Source organism: Dipodomys spectabilis, unplaced genomic scaffold (assembly GCF_019054845.1).
Source record: "Dipodomys spectabilis isolate Male_0828 unplaced genomic scaffold, ASM1905484v1 ptg000018l, whole genome shotgun sequence".
Classification (NCBI taxonomy): Eukaryota; Metazoa; Chordata; class Mammalia; order Rodentia; family Heteromyidae; genus Dipodomys; species Dipodomys spectabilis.
The window spans coordinates 9,864,351-9,882,114 of record NW_024870695.1 but is presented as its reverse complement, the minus strand read 5'-3'; the positions used below and the strand labels follow the sequence as shown (position 1 = coordinate 9,882,114).

Below are 17,764 nucleotides of genomic sequence, written 5' to 3'. Positions count from 1 at the left end.
TCCCTAAGCATTTTCACTCAAGGCTGGCACTCTACCACTTGAATCACAGCTCCTCTTCCAGCTTTTTTCTGATTAGATGTGAGTCTCACAGATTGTCCTGCCCTGGCTGGCTTCAGACTTTGATCCTCAGATCTCAGCTTCGCAGGTAGTTAGCATTACTAGTGGTGTAAGCTGCTGGTGCTGGACCTTTTGTTCTATCGTTCTATCTATCTATCTATCTTTTGGCCTATTACCTACCTACCTACCTATTTTCTGCAGTTAGGGTCTCAAAAGATGCCAGCTTGGAACTCTTAGTCCTCCTGCCTTAGCCTCCCTTACACTATTACAGGTATGTACCACCACTCCCAGCTGCCATCTGACATGGGCATCGAGTTCTGGCTACACTTGTGTGTTCTTGACTGAGAGCTGTCCTAACTTGTAAACCCCTGAGCACAGGCCACTTGCTGCAGAACACAGAGCAGAACTTAGGCATCTGGACACCTTTTCAGGGCCCCATCTAGAGGTCTACTGACCTCTCTAGCTCTGAGCAAGGAGAGAGAGGGGAACTGAGATCTCTTTAGAATCAGAGTTTTGATTCTCAGAAGAGCCTAGTGAAAGCAATTCTAGTCACTCCCGCTCGGTTTTATCAACATCATTTAATTTCTCTGTAAAAAGTAAAGTGAATAACAACAACAACAAAAAAAAAAAAAAAAGAAAGAGAGAGAAAAAGAGAGGAGGAGGAGGAGGAAGAGGGGGAGGTAAGATGATGTCAAAAAGTCCACTGCAGAAGCTGGAACTTGTCTTAGCTGTTCTCAGGGGGCCCAGGAGTACTGAGTGTGATTTTCATTTGCCACTAGCTCCTTGAGACACAGCTAGCCTGGGTTTAAAATGGGGCCTTGTCCTTGGGTCCACCTGACTGGGAGGGTTTCTAGGTACCAGGCTCCCCACTGTGGTGGCTGTCCTCTCGGAATCGCACCTCATTCTCCTGCCGAAGCCTTTGGTTCTCTGTCTTGAGCCTCTTTACCTCAGCAGCTAGCTCCTCCACCTGGTGACAGGGCTGCTGGCTGGTGCCTCCCTGCCTCTGCTGCAGCCTCCGCGTTTCCTCCTCTGCTTGTGACAGCCGCTTCTCCAGATCCAGGTAGTCTTGAACCAGCTCCTGCTTGCTGCGGCCCTGCAGACTCTCAGTATGGTAACGCTCGTAAGTCTCAGAAAAGTCCCTCTGCTGGAACTCACCATTGGCTAGGTCCTTCCCACCACTGTCTTCTGCCTCACTTTCCCCACTGGAGGCTGGGTAGGACACCCCATGAGACACATCCAGGTTGGGCTCCTCTGGGTCGCGGTCATTCATCAGGAACTGGGTGGTGTTGTAGGGTGCCACGGCCTGGCCTTTGGCGAACATCTCCTCCCGGACTCGGGAGGCCCTCTGGCTCTGCCTTTCATCCCGCTGCTGCTTCTCAGCCCAGCTCAGCTCTAAGTAGGGCCGCCAGTGCCGCTTGCGCTTTGATGACCGCCTCCGATGCTTCTTCCTGCCCAGCACAGCCCCAGAGGCACAGGCCCCCGCACCCTGGGTCCTGGGACCCCCTTTGCTGCAGCCTGGACCACTGCCAGCCCCAGCAAGATCGTCATCTTCTGAGATGCTTTCCTTTTGGGCTGTCAGAAACAGGGTACTACCATGGGCTAGTGGCTCAGGGAGTACCTGGGGACCCCCTGGAGTGCCAGAGGTCTAAAGAAAGAGGAGAAAGGATGGATTAGGACAGCTTGTCCCTAAGCGGGACAGAATCCATCCCTGCCCACCAAGCATGGAGTCAACCTTCCCATACCAGCTCACCTACTCCCCCTCTACCCTCTCACTTTTTTTTTCGGGGGGGGGGGGGGGGGGGGGGGGGAGGTCCGCTTGTGGGGCCTGAACTGTAGGCCTGGGTGCTGTCCTTCAGCTCTTCAGCTCAAGGCTAGCACTCTACCACTTGAGCCACAGTGCCACTTCCGGCTTTTTCTGCTTTTGTGGTACTGAGGAATCAAACCCAGGGCCTCATGCATGCAAGGCAAGCACTCTACCACTAAGCCACCTTCCCAGTCCCTACCCTCTCACTTTTTTTTTTTTTTTTTGGTCCGGTAGTGGGGCCTGAACTCTGGGCCTGGGCGCTGTCCCTCAGCTCTTCAGCTCAAGGCTAGTGCTCTACCACTTGAGCCACAGCGCCACTTCCGGCTTTTTTCTTTTGCTTATGTGGTGCTGAGGAATCGAACCCAGGGCCTCAGGCATGCAAGGCAAGCGCTCTACCACTGAGCCACCTTCCCAGCCCCCCTCTCACTTTTGTAACTGTTTACCTAGTTATTATCTGACTCCAGCTCTCCTGGTAAACTCAGGTAAGAGCAGTATTTTCCCTGTGTCTTTCACTACTGGTCATTTTAATGCCTAAAACAATATGGGCTACAGAGTAGGTGTTTTTTCTTTTCTTTTTCTTTTTTGGTCATTGTTTTATGGGTTTTTGTTTTTGGTGGGTTTGTTTTTTTTTTTTTTTGGCCATGGGGCTTGAAATCTGGGCCTGGGCACTGTCCCTGAGCTCTTCAGCTCAAGGAGAAGGCTCTACCACTTGAGCCACAATGCCACCTTCGGTTTTCTGGTGGTTACTTGGAGATAGGAGTTTGATGGACTTTCCTGCCTGGCTTTGAACCACGATCCTTTCAGATCTCTGTCTCCTGAGTAGCTAGGATTACAGGCATGAGCCAACAATGCCCTGCTTGTAACATTTTTTTGTTTTGTTTTGTTTTGTGTTCTGCCAGTCATGGAGCTTGAACTCAGGGCCTGGGTGTTGTCCCTGAGTTTCATTGCTCAAGGCTAGTGCTCTATCACTTGAGCCATAGCTCTACTTCCGGTCTTTCTTTCTTTCCTTCTTTCTTCCTTCCTTTCCTTCTTTCTTCCTTCCTTTCCTTCCTCCTTTCTTCCTTCCTTTCTTTCTTTCTTTCTTTCTGGTAGTTTATTGGAGATAAGAATCTCAACGACTTTCTTGGCTTCAAACCTAGAGCCTAAGATCTCAGCCTTCTGAGTTGCTAGGATTGCAGGCGCAAGCCTCTGGTGCCCACCAAGAGTAGGGGTTTTATAAATACCATGGGAAAAAAGCCAGTGCTTAGCCAAGTGCTGGTGGCTCATACCTGTAATCCTAGGTAGGAAGCTGAGATCTGAGGATTTCGGTTCAAAGCCAGGCCAAGTAGGAAAGTCTGTGAGACTCTTATCCCCAAGTAAGCACCAAAAAAGCCAGAAGTGAAGCTGTGGCTCTTGAGCACTAGCCTTGAGCAAAGAAGCTCAAAGATAGCACCTAGGCCCTGAGTTCAACCTCAGGATTAGCATATATAAGCAAAAAAAGCTGGATTCTTATGGCTCATGCCTGTAATCCTAGCTACTCAAGAGGCTGAGATCTGAGAATTGAAGGATTCTCAGATGATCTGAGATTTGAAGCTAGAGCCAGCAGGAAGGTCTGTAAGACCTACTAGAAGTAGAGCTGTGGCTCAAGGAGAAGAGCACTATCCTTGAGAGAAAAAGCTAAGAGATAGCACCATAGGCCATGAGTTCAAGCCCAAGTACTAGCACACAAATGAACAAATAAACAAATAAATATTGTGAACATGGACGAGGAAAGCAATCAGTAATGGAAGGCAGGTCCTGATGTACCTACTTTTTACTCTTGCTAGAATGTGTGTCTTTTAGACAGAGTGGCTCTCCTTGATAAGCAACCTGTACACTTGCACAAATGCCCCATGCTTACTCTGCTGTCCCTGCCTGCCTCTGTGTGTGTGTGTGTGTGTGTGTGTTGGTCCTGAGGCTTGAACTCAGGGCCTGGGCACTGTCCCTGAGCTTATTTTTTTTGCTAAAGCTCTACCACTTGAGCCATAGTTCCATTTTTGGCTTTTTTGTTAGTTAACTGAAGATGAGTCTCGTGGGCTTTCCTGCCTGGGCTGGCTTTGAACGAGTATCCTCAGATTTCAGCCTCCTAGTAACTAGGATTATAGGAGTGAGCCCAGATTTTTTTTTTGACATGAGAGTTTTGCTGTGTATCTCAGGGTATATTCAAAACTTATGATCCTGCTGCCTCAGCCTCCCAAGTAAATACGCTTGTCAGGTGCCAGTGGTTCACACCTATAATCCTAGCCAGCCTGAGCAGAAAAACCTGCGAAACACTTATCTATAATTAACCAGCAAAAAAAAAAAAAAAGGCAGAAATGGAGGTATGGATCACATAGTAGAATGCTAGCTTTGAACAAAAACCTAAGGGAGAAAACCCTGGTTCCTGAGTTCAAGCCCCCGTACTGGCACTGGAGAGAAAAAAAATAAAAAGCTGAGGCTCACAGGCACCTGCCACTATGCCCAGCTTTGAACTCAAAAAATAATTTTTTGTTGTTGATACTGGGGTTTGAACTCAGGTTCTTGTGCCTACGAAGGCAGGCACTCTACCCTAAACTCAGTAATTTATGAACAAGGGGCCCCATAATTGTACAGTAGATCCTGCCTCCAGCTGTATGAATGGCTGGCTCTTTCTTATCCTTTAGAGCTCAGTTCCAGTGTCACCAGTTCAAGGAGGCTCTCGTGACTATCCTTCTTAAAGTAGCCCTACCTCCCCTCCCCAGTGACTCTTCTATCATAGCACACAGGTAATACACCACACAATCTTTAGCATATTGCCACTTTACCATCTTCCTTCCTCTCCTGAGAATGTCAGAATGTCTCGTCTGTTCAGTTTCCCACTCTACTATGCACAGCATACAGTAAGTGCTCAATAAATATTTGTTAAGTGACCAAAACTTTGTAAGATAAGAGGATATAGGGTGGCTACAATCTTTACTCTGGAGGTAGAGATGAGGAGGATTTCAGTTTGAGGCCAGCCCAGGCAAAATACTCAAATGAGTTCCTCATCTCAACAAGGTAAATAGCAAGTGGAGGTGTGGCACAAGTGGTAGAACAGCCTTGAGCAAAAAAGCCAAGTGAGAGGACTTGGCTGTGAGTTTCAAGCCCCTGGATGGGCAAAAACTTAAGCAAACAAACAACAAGCTGGTATGGTGGCACATGCCTGTCATCCCAGCTACTCAGGAGGCATAAGCAGGCAAGAAGGTCAAGGTCCAAGGGTGCCTTGGGAAATAACGTCAGACCCTAACCTGAAAAATAATGAAAACAAAAAAAGAGCCAGAAATGGAGCTCAAGTACTAGTTCCTGAGTTCAAACCTCAGTACTACCAAAAAGAAAAAAAAAAAAAAAAAAAAAGAACCCCCAAAATGCTGGACAAATAGAAGACTACTCTCCTTTTTATCCTTCTAAGGTATGGAAGATAGAAGGTGTTGTTGTTGTTGTTGTTTTGCCAGTCATGGTGCCTGAACTCTGGGCCTGGGCACTGTCCCTCAGCTCTTCAGCTCAAGGCTAGTGCTCTACCACTTGAGCCACAGTGCCACTTCCAGCTTTTTCTGCTTATGTTGTGCTGAGGAATGGAACCCAGGGCCTCATGCATGCAAGGCAAGCACTCTACCACTGAGCCACCTTCCCAGCCCTAGAATGTGTTTATACCAAGTACTTTATGAGTATCAAAGAGGTCCTTAACATAAAAGTGTCAATTCTATTCTGTAATGCAAGCTCCAGAACTCACAAGAGATAGAAAGGGATCTGTCCAGAGAGTGTGTCTGTTTATCTCTGTTGTGGTACGGGTAGGAGTACTGGGTGTGGGGGATGGGCAGTGAATTGCTCTAAGTTTGTGGTTGGGAGGATTTCTAATAATACCCAAACCATCAGCCTGTTGTTTTATAAAATACAACATGGCATCCGTGCATGCGTTCATACAAATGAAGAGTATTTGGGCAATGTGTCAGTTTTGGTTTTTTTCTTGGATACTGTGTTTGAACTCAGGACTTCATCCTTGCTAGGCAGGTATGCTATCACTAGAAATATGACCCAGTTTCAACAATGCGGTCTTTAAGGCCCTATAAGAGCCTGGAGCATATTATGCGTGTTTTATAGATTCTGAGGGGGAACTTCAGGGGAAAAGAAGTATGTTACAGTTACAGAATGAGAGTAAGGGAGTGTGTGTGTGTGTGTGTGTGTGTGTGTGTGTGTGTGTGTGTGTGTGTGTGTGTGTGTGTTGTGTTACTTGCAGGGAGTTCATCAATCATGAACAACAGGCCATTTCCATCAATTTGGGCTAAGACAGAGCTGTTGTCCCTCCCATAAGAGACAAAGCCTCTTAGAACTAAGGCAGGATGGCTTATTTGTGTGTTCATGATCATTGACTAGTTCTCTGCCCTTAGTATATGTCCCCTAGTGATCCTTCCCCTAGTCTTACATTCCATTTCCCTTCTGAAGTCTTACCCCTTAACCACCATTATCATTTTTGAAGATAAGCTGTGTCACCTGGGTGAGTCATTTGCCCTCTCCGAACCTTCTTGCCTCAACATGTCATGAATCCCAAGTAAGATTAATTCATTTAACACTGAAACTGGCTAGGTAGGGTAGGTCAAAGCTTCTCCGAACCAGGTGTAGTGGCACATGCTATAATCCCAGCCCTTGGAAGGTAGAAGCAAGAGGATCAATTCAAAAGCAGCCTGACCTACATACTGAAACTGTTTAAAAACAAAAAAAGCAAGGGCTTGGGATGTAGCTTGGTGGTAAAATGCTTGCCTAACATGCAGAAGACTTGAAGTTTGATCCCTAGCATTAAAAAAAATTAAAAAATAAATTAAATAATAATAGTAATAAAAGCTTTACTTCCCTCAAAACCCTCATCTATGGAAAGTTGTGAGGAGAGGAGAATAGGTAAGGTAAGGCAGAGTGATGTAATGAGCTAGAAGAGTTTTTTTGTCAGTTGTGGAGCTTGAACTGAGGGCCTGGGCGCTTTTCCTGAGCCTCTTTGTGCTCAATGCTAGCACTCTACCACTTGAGCCACAGTACCACTTCCAGTTAATTGGAGATAAGAGTCTCACAGACTTTCCTGCCTGGGTTGGCTTTGAACTGTGATTCTCAGATCTCAACCTCCAGAGTAGCTAGGATTACAAGAATGAGCCACTGGCACCTGGCAGGGTTTGGATTCTTATTGTCAGCCTAGAAGGTGGCATTCTCAAAGGGCATAGTATCTCTTTTCTGTCCTCTCTTCTGGGTTATCTCCTACTCTCTACTTACATCTCTATTTATTTAGCCAGTCCTGGGGCTTAAACTCAGGGCCTGTGCACTGTCCTTGAGCTTCTTTTGCTCAAGGCTAGCACTACTACTTGAGCCACAGTGCCACTTCTGGCTTTTTCTATTTATGTGGTACTGAGGAATCGAACCCAGGGCTTCATGCATGCTGGGCAAGCACTTTACCAGTAAGCCACATTCCCAGCCCTCAAATTTTTATCCTAAACTGTTTTTCTTTCTTCACACTTGGTTCTTAGCCTGAACAAAATGGAAATATTGAACCAAGTTATTTGTCCCCAAGCTTAAGACAATGTTCTGTTGTCAGAAAACCCTACCTTTCTTCTTTTTTTTGCCAGACATGGGGCTTGAGCTCAGGGCCTGGGCACTGTCCCGGAGTCTGTGCTCAAGGCTAGTACTCTACTACTTGAGTCACAGCACCAATTCTAGCCTTTTCTGTGTATGTGGTACTGAGGAATCGAACCCAGGGCTTCATGTATGCAAGGCATATTTTCAGCCCAACCCTGTTTTTTTTTTAATCTATTTTTATTTTTATTATTTATTTTTGCTTTAACTCAGGGCCTTACCACTGTACCCGAGCTGCTTTTGCTCAAGGCTAGCACTCTACCATTTGAGCCACAGTGCCACTTATGGCTTTTTCTGTGTATGTGGTACTGAGGAATTGAACCCAGGGCTTCATGCAAGCTAGGTACGCACTCTATACCACTAGGCCACATTCCTAGCCTTTTTTTTTTTTTTAATCTTGGCAGTACTGGAGTTTGAACCCAGGCCTTGTACTTGCTAGGTAGGCACTCTACCACTTAACCACAAGCTCAGCCCCAGAAGGCACTAAGTTTAAACCTGATGCTTGTTACGTGACAAGAAGTCTAGAAAAGGCATTTCAGCTAGAACCTTAACTTCTGTGAACTGGAAATGAAGGGCTACTAGGAACTCATGATTTAGTGCTGATTTATCTGGCTTATTACCCAGAGCATAATGGAGACTCAATTTAAATACTGGTTTTCCAAATCTGCCAGCATATCTGAGACAGAAAAGTTGAAATGACAGCTGGCAGCTCCCATGTTCAGGGTACTCAGGTGACTTGGAGGGCAAGACTTACCTTCACCTCCTCTACAGCTGTTGGTGACTCTGTATTACAGTTGGTCTGATTCACAGTGGCCATCTTCTTTTACCAGATGCCTTTAACTCCTGACACCTGTTTTGAACAACAGAGAAACCTAAATCCTGAAGGACAATTCTTAGGAAGAACCTGGCTGCTCAGGAATTGTTTGCCCAGGCAGTGGCAGCCATTTTGTAGCCCCAAAACTGCACAGTGGAGAGCTCGAAGGCCACTTCCACAGCCTGATTTTTCACACCTCCAGCCAGCAAGGGACCAAATGGAATTGAGGGGCCATCTTCCCAGTCCTGAACTTCAGGCTTCAAACTAGGACTTCACCTATACTTTCTCCTCTGAGAAGTCACTGAGGCCTAAGTTTTGATGCCCCAATAACCAACGGGAAATGGAGACTGGGAGCTCTTGGCCACCTCAGCCCCACCTCAACCTCCCTCCTCCCCAGTCTAGGCAAAAGCTCTGGAAGTTTGGCTAAGATCTGGGTGGAGCCTAGAGCTGAGGCCATTTTGTCTTGAGCCTTGTCAGTCTCTCTCCTTCCTCTGGGGAAGGGAAACAGAGGAAAAAGGTTGAGGACTGCATTACATGCAGCTGGGAAGGAAATCCAACTAGGATAAGGACGGGTTTATTGGGGAAGGGGAAATAAATCATGGAAGGGTTTTGCAAAGGTGGAATTGACCTACTTGCTGTCAGGGTTATGCACACCACTCACTACCTCTTGTGTGTCTTTCTGTGCGATCGGTTCCCAAAGCCTCAGCCCTAGTCCCTTACTGCAGTAGCAGCAGCTCTGTCCGAGGCAGCCGCTCAAGCACTAAGGTTGTGGGGGAGGGGAAACAGCCTGGCAGCGCAGTGTCTGCTGGGGATTGTAGTTCTTCCATCGTGGGACAGCAGCCAAAGGTCCGGCAAGTCAACAACCACACCCTAGAACTTCAAAACCCATCTGCCCTTGCGCGGGAGTCCCGCGCACACCGCTCCTTTTCCTGATTGGTCCAGCCTTCTGCCAATATTTTCAATGTCGTTAACGATTAGCTGTGCGGAAGCAGAAAAATACCTCCCTCTCCATCTCAATTAAAGAGTTCATTGATACTGTTCATCTTTACGGGAGGAATGAAGTAGATCCGGCATAAAGGGGCTGGGCTTAGCTGCGGAGGGATACCCAGCCCTAGAGGAAGGCGATGAGAAGATCGGTGGCCGCCACCGCCGCCATTTTGGGCTGGGAGGAGGCAGCGGAGGGACTCGCTGCGCAGTGAGAGCACCCCATGGGGGGTGGTCCGGGCGCGGGGAGAGGCCGGGCCGAGTGGGCTGCCTGAAGTGGCTTCGCCGGGAGACGTCGGGGAGGGATACCGGGGAGGGTGAAGGTTGGATCTCCCCGGCGGAGCCCGGTCCTCAAAGCGTCCCGGCAGCCCCACAGCCTCGCTTCTCCCGGAGAGCGGGGTTCTATGGTAATTACCGTGTGTTTCCCGAGAGCCCTCCCAGGAGGGGAGAGACCACCGAGATGGGGCTCTCCTCTGCTGCACTTGCACAGAGGCGAGGATCCGAGGCCGGACTCCGCCAAGGCCTCTCCCCCCGCCCCCATTCGTCCTGGGAATGTGGCGGCCCGGCAGGCCAGGCGTAGCGGGCCCCCCACTCTTGACAGACGAGGTGGGCGCGACGCCGGGTTCCAGTGGCTGGCACCGCTGGGAAGGGCAGAGGTCGCAGCCCTGGTTCTCTCGGTTCCCCCCCCCCCCCCAGGCGTGGTGGTTCGCTGGAGGCTCCGGGGGCGGAGATCCGATGCATAGTCACCCCCACCCCCAACACCAAAGCCATCCTGCCACTCTGGCTGCGAAAAGTAACAAATCTTCGAACTAAATGTAGCAACCCTGAGTTCCTGTGGGACCAAGTGGATGGCGATGGGGGCACGTGGGAGCCTCTAGCTCCTCCCGTTTGGAGATCTCTGAGCGCTCTTGCCCTCAAAATCTATCCCGTCCAGTCCTGATCCCCAGAACGACCCGACCTCCGTACATCGCTCAGCCCACTTTGGAAACTCCTACTAAAGTGTGTCCTTACACTTCTCTTGAAAGTTTACACCAAAGGGACGGCGGGTGGGGTGGGTGGGAGTGTTTCTGCCTTTTGTAGGGTTGAGACATAAAATGATTCAGAATCGCCATTCAGAGTGGCTCAATTTTGGATGCTTCAGAAACATCTGTTTGCATTTTGAAATCCGAGCCATAATTTTACTAAAAACTTTTGGGAAGAAATGGCTGCCTTTCTAGAGGTGTAAAAGGAACTAATTCCAGTGTATTCTTTGTAAGACTCCACAATCTTTCCAATTTCAAGAATTTTTGTCCCACAAACTAGACAAGATTATTTTGTGTGCCACTGATGTATTGTTGCTAAGGGAATCTCTTCTGTAGATCTTGAAGCTACTAAAGTAGATAACAGATTTAAAAAAAAAAAATCATATAGGGTGTGGGGAGAGACCTGCTTTAAAAGAATAAACTCAACCTGAAAGTATAGTTGTACCAACTTCTTAAAACTTGAAGTTTGATGTGAAGTCATTGAATTGCAGCTTGTTTCCTACTGCTTGAAATCTAAATCCAGAGAGATGTGTGGCTCAGGGAGATCTTCAAATTATAGTTTGGCTAAAATGTCAGTTAAAATTATGAGTAGGTAGGCTCTGAAGTAGGAAGGTAACTGGACAGTAAACTTTTATCTTTCTGGATACTTTGAAGTGAATCTTATTACCAACTACGGAAGGTCAAATTCCTGAACTTTACTAGCAAGACCTGTAAAAATTTCTTGAGAAACAGAAGTACTTCCCCTAATAGTAATAGTTTTAACTTTTATGAGTGATAATTCTCTATCTTTAAAATTTTGTTCTCCATCCCTCTGACTTTCTCAGGAGAAAATGTTACAACTAAATTGCAAAAATAGGGTCACTGTTGACTTGGATACATTTTTCCTCTCTTTCTCTTTCTTTCTCTCTCTCTTTTTCTTTCTTTCTTTCTCTCTTTCTTTCTTTCGCTTCCTAGCAAGAAGCCCTGAGTTCAAACCCAAGTGCTTCTAGGGGTGGAATTGGGGGAAGGTTAAGCTAAAAAAGATACGATTTCACTGTGTAGTTCAGGCTAGCCTCAAACTCTCAATCTTCCTGCCTCAGCCTCTCAAGTTGTGAGATTGTAGGCATGTACTACCATACTCTTCTTCCCCCCCAGTTCTAGGCCATATTCACAGCCTCACACTCATCCTTAAGTATAGTTCATCTAAAATTTAAGCTGGGCACCAGTGGCTCACACCTTTAATCCTAGCTACTCAGAAGGCTGAGATCTAAGGATCTCAGTTCAAAGCAAGCCCAGGTAGGAAAGTCCAGGAGATACTCTTACCTCCTCCCCAAACCAAAAACCTGGAAGTGGAGCTGTGGCTCAAAATAGTAGACCAAGGAGTCTGGAGCAAATAAACTGGGGGACAGGGCCCAGTACTGGCACCAAAAAAAAAAAAAGGCACTGGTGGCTCATATCTGCAATCCCTGCCACTCAGGAGGCTGAGATCTGAGAATCATGATTCAAAACCAAGCTGTGCAGGAAAGTCATGAGATTTATCTCTCAATTAAACACTGAAAAGAAAAAACAGAAGTGGAGCCCAAGTGGTAGAGTGCTCACCTTAAGCAAAAAAGATGAGGGACAGTTCCCAGGCCTTGAGTTTCAAGCCCCAGAACCAGCATAACAAAATTCAAACACTCCGAAGTGTATGATGCACTTGGTCTGTAATTTGATCTTTGATATGTTCATTTTACCCTAGTCAAATGTACCACCTGGCGTGGTATATTTCTATAATCCCAGAAATTAGGCTAGACAGGAATATCTTGAGTTTGAAGCTGCCTACACATATAGCAGACCCTATATTAAAAACAAAAACAAAAAAAAACCAGGGGCTGGAAATATGGTTTAGTGGTAGAGTGCTTGCCTAATGCATGAAGCCTTGGATTTTCAATTCCTCAGTACCACATTAACAGAAAGAGCCAGAAGTGGCACTATGGCTCAAGTGGTAGAGTGCCAGCCTGGGGCAAAAGAAGCCCAGGGACAGTGCCAGGCTCTGCATTCAAGCCCCAGGACTGGCAAAAAAAAAAAAAAAAGGCAGAAAATACTAAGGATATAACCCAGTCTAACAGTGCTTGCCTAGCATGTGCAAGTCCCCAGCACTGACACACTTGGTAGGAGTCCAGTTAAATAGTGATAGAAACTGCAAAGGATTTTAGAGATAATGGGTGTTTTGTTTTTTTGTTTTTTAATTAAGAATCTATTGGAAGAGAATCCTAGGCTTGTGATTCATCCTCCATTGTGAAGTAATCTAGTTAAACCTTTGGATGCTACTTAGTGGTGACTGTACCAGGTGCAGAAATTTGTTACTCATTTATAAATGAAAGATCTTAAGGGTGACCCATAAACTTTTCCATTCTTTGACTTTAAAAAGTGGGGGATAAAGCCAGTTTGTTAATGGTCCTCTGGTCATGTACTGAGCGAAAACAGCGGACTGGAAGTTTGGAACTCCAAGTTCTATTTCTGTGTGTGCTGCTACTTACTTGGTTGGCTTGGCTAGAAGCCAAATCCTGACAATGAGGCCAAACTGGACATTTGTTGAGTCTGTTGTTCATCTGATATTCTGCCAGAACATCAACTTCCTCCTCAGCATGTCCCTTGCAGATGAGTTGATTTGTGTTTTTGCACAATTTTCAACCCTGTAGCATTCGATTCTTCATATGAAAATGTTATCAATTCTGTCTTTGTCATAAACACATTAAGAGTAACTACTCTTCAGTAGTTATGTAAACATCTCTCTAAAAGTTACTAGGACAGTTGGGAGGCCTGCCTTACCAAAGTATGGCCTTGGTTGTTGGACATTCCAAATTTTTAAGGCTGCCACATAGGCTGAATGAAGATCAACTCTCAGGTTGCTTAGTTGTTAATGTGAAGTCAACATTTCACATACTCGTGGCTGACTCCTTGGGAGGAGGCCCTTGTAAGTGGGATTCTGGGGTAGCAGTTAATTGTTTACAGTATTCCTCTTCAGGCTGAAGATGCTTGTTTTGAACTCTTTGGTTTTTGTAGTTAATTTCTTCCTCTCCTGTGTTTAGGTCCCAGTATCCTCTATTGTCTTTTTAACTGTTCAAGTATAGGGTTTGTTAAGTGCCCTGTTATAATAACTAGAGAGAAAGAACTAACCTAATTATATTCATTCTAGCCCCAAGTTTGGTCTTTTGCCTTTGCCCAAAAGTTGCACAAGGATTAGCCAGGTATGCAGAATTACAAGTTGAAACATGACATTTAGAACTGTGTGTGTGTGTGTGTGTGTGTGTGTGTGCGCGCGCGCGCGCGCGTGCGTGCACGCACACACTTGCTACTGGTGCTTGAACTCAGGGCTTTTGAGTTCTTGCTTGACTTTTTCACTCAAGGCTGGCACTGTCAACACTTGAGCTTCCTGCAGCTCTCTGGATGCTAGGACAAATTCTTATTGAGTAGCTTACAAAAGAGGTCCCCAATTATGTTGAATGAAGCACTAAATTCCCACATTTTCCTTCAAGAATGTACTTTTTCTCAATGAAGACCAGGGCTTTTAAACATTTCACACACACACAAAGCCAGTTAGATACTTCTAAAAGAATATGGCTTTGGGGCTGGGAAGGTAGCTCAGGAGTAGAGTGCTTGCCTTGCATGCATGAGGCCCTGGGTTCAATTCCCCAGTACCACATAAGCAAAAAAAAAAAGCCAGAAGTGGTGCTGTGGCTCAAAGTGGTAGAGCGCTACCCTTGAGCTGAAGAGCTGAGGGACAGCGCCCAGGCCCAGAGTTCAGGTCCCACGACCAGACCCCCCCCTCAAAAAAAAAATATGGCTTCAGATGAGAATTTACAATTCCCTTCTGAATTTATTTTCTTGAAAGAAAAAAAAATAAACCTAGCTCATCTGCTTTTGGTGACATATTGAAAGAAACATCACACTTCCTATTTCAAGACTTACTGATCGTTTACTGTAGCAGCTCAACTATTTGAATTTTGTTGGTGTGTAAAAGGGTTCAAGCCAGCCTGAGCTACATAGTAAGTTTCAGATGACGCTAAGATACAGAGAAAGGCCCTATCTCTAAAAAAGTAAAGAAAGAACACATAAAAACAAAAAAACCTGCTGAGTGCCGGTGGCTCTTAACTACTAAGGAGGCTCAGATCTAAGGATCGCAGTTCAAAGCCAGCCCTGGAAGGAAAGTCCCTGAGGGGGCTGGGAAAGTGACTCAGTGGTAGAGTGCTTGCCTTGCATGCATGAGGCCCTGGGTTCGATTCCTCAGCACCACATAAGCAAAAAAAAAAAAAAGCTGGAAGTGGTGCTGTGGCTCAAGTGGTAGAACACTAGCCTTGAGCTGAAGAGCTAAAGGGCAGCGTCCAGGCCCAGAGTTCAGGCACCATGACTTGCAAAAAAAAAAAAAGTAAAGTCCCTGAGACTCTTACCTCTAGTTAATAGCAGAAAACCGGAAGTGGTGTTGTAGGCCAAGTGGTAGAGTACTCGCCTTGAGCTGAAGTGCTCAGGGACAGTGCCCAGGCCCAGAGATAGCCATTTACAATTTCTGTATGAATAAAGTCAAAGCAAGATGCTGGTGTCTTATGCCTATAATCCTGGCTGCTCAGGAAGTTGAGATCTGAGGATCACAGTTCAAAGCCAGTCCAGGCAGAAAACTCCATTAGACTCATCTCTAACCAGAGAAACAAAAAGCCTGAAGTGAAGCTATGGCTCAAGTAGTAGAGCACTAGTTTTGAACAAAAAACCTCAGGGAAGCAGGGCACCAGTGGTTCATACCTATAATCCTCTGAGGATTAAGGTTCCAAGTCAGCCAGAACAGCAAAGAGTCTGTGAGACTCTTATCTCTACTGAACTACCAAAAAAGCCAGAAGTACAGCTGGCTCAAGTGGTAGAGTGATAGCTTTGAACAAAATAAACTCAGAGACAGCGCTTAGGCCATGAGTTCAAGTACCAGGATTGGCACACAAAAAAAAGGAAATTTTGGTAGAAAACTTGAGATTTTTGCATAAATTCATCATTCTAAGAAAATAAGAGTCAATGTCTTATTTCCAGGCAGAGTCATAATTCAAAGTCACATAGTAACATGAGAATTACTTAAAACTATATGAAGCCAGGGCTGGGAATGTGGCTCAGTGGTAGAGTGCTTGCCCAGCATGAAGCCCTGTGTTTGACTCCTCAGCACCACATACACAGAAAAATCCATAAGTGGTGCTGTGGTTCAAGTGGTAGAGTGCTAGCCTTGAGCACAGAGAGGCTCAGGGACAGTGCCCAGGCCCTGAGTTCAAGCCCCAGGAGCAGCAAAAAAAAAAACAACAAAAATTATCTGAAGCCAGCCCAGGCAGGAAAGTCCACAAAACTTTTTTTTTTTTTTTTTGGTCGGTCATTGGGCTTGAACTCGGCCTGGGCGCTGTCCCTCAGCTATTCAGCTCAAGGCTAGCACTCTACCTACTTGAGTCATAGTGCCACTTCTGTTTTTCTGGAGATGAGAAACTTCTGGTTGGCTGGGAAAGTGGCTCAGTTGTAGAGTGCTTGCCTCACATGCATGAGGTCCTGTGTTGGATTCCTCAGCACCATAGAAACAGAAAAAGCTGGAAGTGGTGTTGTGGCTCAAATGGTAGAGCACTTGCCTTGAGCTTAAGAGCTGAGGGACAGTGCCCAGGCCCAGAGTTCAAGCCCCATGACCGACAAAAGAGAAAAGAAACTTCTGGTTTATTGGAGATAAGAGTCTCATGGGCTTTGCTGCCCAGGCTGGCTTTGAACCGTGATCTTCAGATCTTAGCCTCTTGAGTAGCTAGGATTACAGACGTGAGCTACCAGTGCTGGGCTCCATGAAACTCTTATCTCCAGTTAACCACCAGCAAACTGGAAGTGGTACTGTGATAGAGCATTAAGTAGCCTCCAGCAGAATCGCTCAGGGACAAGTGCCCAGGCCCAGAGTTCAAAACTTATAACCAACAAAAACAAGGAAACAAAACTGTTTGTAGCCTAGCACCAGTAGTTCACATCTGTAATCCTAGCTACTCAAGAGGCTATAATCTAAGAATACTTGTTCATAGACAGCCCAGGCAGGAAAGTCTGTGAGACTCTTATCTCCAATGAACTACCAAAAAAGCTGAAAATGGATCTGTGGCAAGTGATATAGTGCTAGCCTTGAGCAAAAGCAACTCAGAAACAGTATATCCAGACCCTCAGTTCAAGCCCAGGACCACAAAACAAAAAATGAAATATTTGTATATTTAAAAAACAAAACTGAACTGAGTATCTCCTAAAAGAACATACACTTTTTTTTCTGCTGATAATGTATTTATGGGCTTTTCAAGATTCATTTGGAAATTTCATGCTTCTAATAGTTGTCTTGCTTAGGGATAGTATCTAAAATGAGAGGTTATCACTGCTGCATCCTTCAAAAGGAAGTAAGGCTCTACACTGTAAAGCCAGAGGGCACTCTTAACTGCTGCCTTTTCACCAGCCATTTTTTTCTAGGGCTGCTGCATGACGTCATAGCAGAAAAAAAGAAAAACATGAAGAAAACTATTTCAAATAAACATTTAATGTAATTTTAGGTCAAAGATAAAAACTGATCACACAGTATTTCCCCAGTACAAAAAATTAACAGGAAGTAGAGGTGTGATTCAAGAGGTAGAACATCAGTCTTGAGTGAAAAAGCCAAATGAGAGTGTGTGAAGACAAGTCTGCTCCCCCCCTCCAAAAAAATAAAAGAGGGTCTCAAGTGTTATCACTTGGTAGAATAAGACCAGCACAGTCCAGGATGAAGGCCAATTCCATCCTACTGCCATAGTTTCCCTTAATTTATTGATTAGTATATGCTTGCGCATCATAAAGTACATTTCAGTTCTTGGTGGTACTAGGTTTGAACTCAGTGGCTTGTGCTTCCTAGGCTGCTACTCTACCACTTGAGCTACACCACAGGTCCAGCTTTTTGCTGGTTATTTTCGAGATGGAATCTCACAAGGCTGGCCTCCAACCTTGATCCTTTAGGTCTCAGCTTCTGGTAAAGCACTTGCATCCTTGCAAGGGCATTTCACTCGAACTTTCCACCACCACTGTTGCCATTTAGTTGCAAAACAGCTTCTCAATCAGGGTTTCCCTTCTCAGCTAAGGAGGTTTTGTGTGTGTGCACGTGTGCACATGTGGACACCAGTACCTAGGCTTGAACTCAGGGCCTGAGCACTGTCCTTTGGTCCTTAGCTTATTCCATTCAAGGCTAGCACTCCACCACTTGAGCCACAGCTCCACATATTGTTGTAGGGAAACACTGATAAAGAGCAGGTGTATAGCCAGGCGCTGGTGGCTCACGCCTGTAATCCTAGCTACTCAGGAGGCTGAGATCTGAGGATCGAGGTTCAAAGCCAGCCCGGGCAGGAGAGACCGTGAGACTCGTATCTCCAATAAACCACCAGAAAACCAGAAGTGGCGCTGTAGCTCAAGTGGTAGAGCGCTTGCCTTGAGCTGAAGAGC

The 17,764-nt window shown here is 46.0% G+C and overlaps 1 protein-coding gene across 5 annotated transcripts; it reads right to left on the bottom strand.

The window, feature by feature from the left end:
- Window positions 1-618: 618 nt before the first annotated feature.
- Hexim2 (HEXIM P-TEFb complex subunit 2) lies at window positions 619-11,134 on the bottom strand. 5 transcript variants are annotated; one of them, XM_042673800.1, is made up of 3 exons: window positions 9,700-11,134; window positions 8,241-8,336; window positions 619-1,702 (listed from the first exon to the last, which is right to left on the bottom strand). In XM_042673800.1, the coding sequence occupies exons 2-3, from the start codon at window positions 8,301-8,303 to the stop codon at window positions 908-910; spliced, it is 858 nt and encodes a 285-aa protein (XP_042529734.1). In that variant the 5' UTR covers window positions 8,304-8,336; window positions 9,700-11,134; the 3' UTR covers window positions 619-907. The 5 variants fall into 5 exon arrangements, with proteins under 5 accessions (XP_042529734.1, XP_042529732.1, XP_042529731.1 ...); XM_042673798.1 differs by lacking the exon at window positions 9,700-11,134 and adding an exon at window positions 8,929-9,047 and having other exon boundaries at window positions 8,241-8,365; XM_042673797.1 differs by lacking the exon at window positions 9,700-11,134 and adding an exon at window positions 8,929-9,047.
- Between the last annotated feature and the right edge of the window lie 6,630 nt (window positions 11,135-17,764).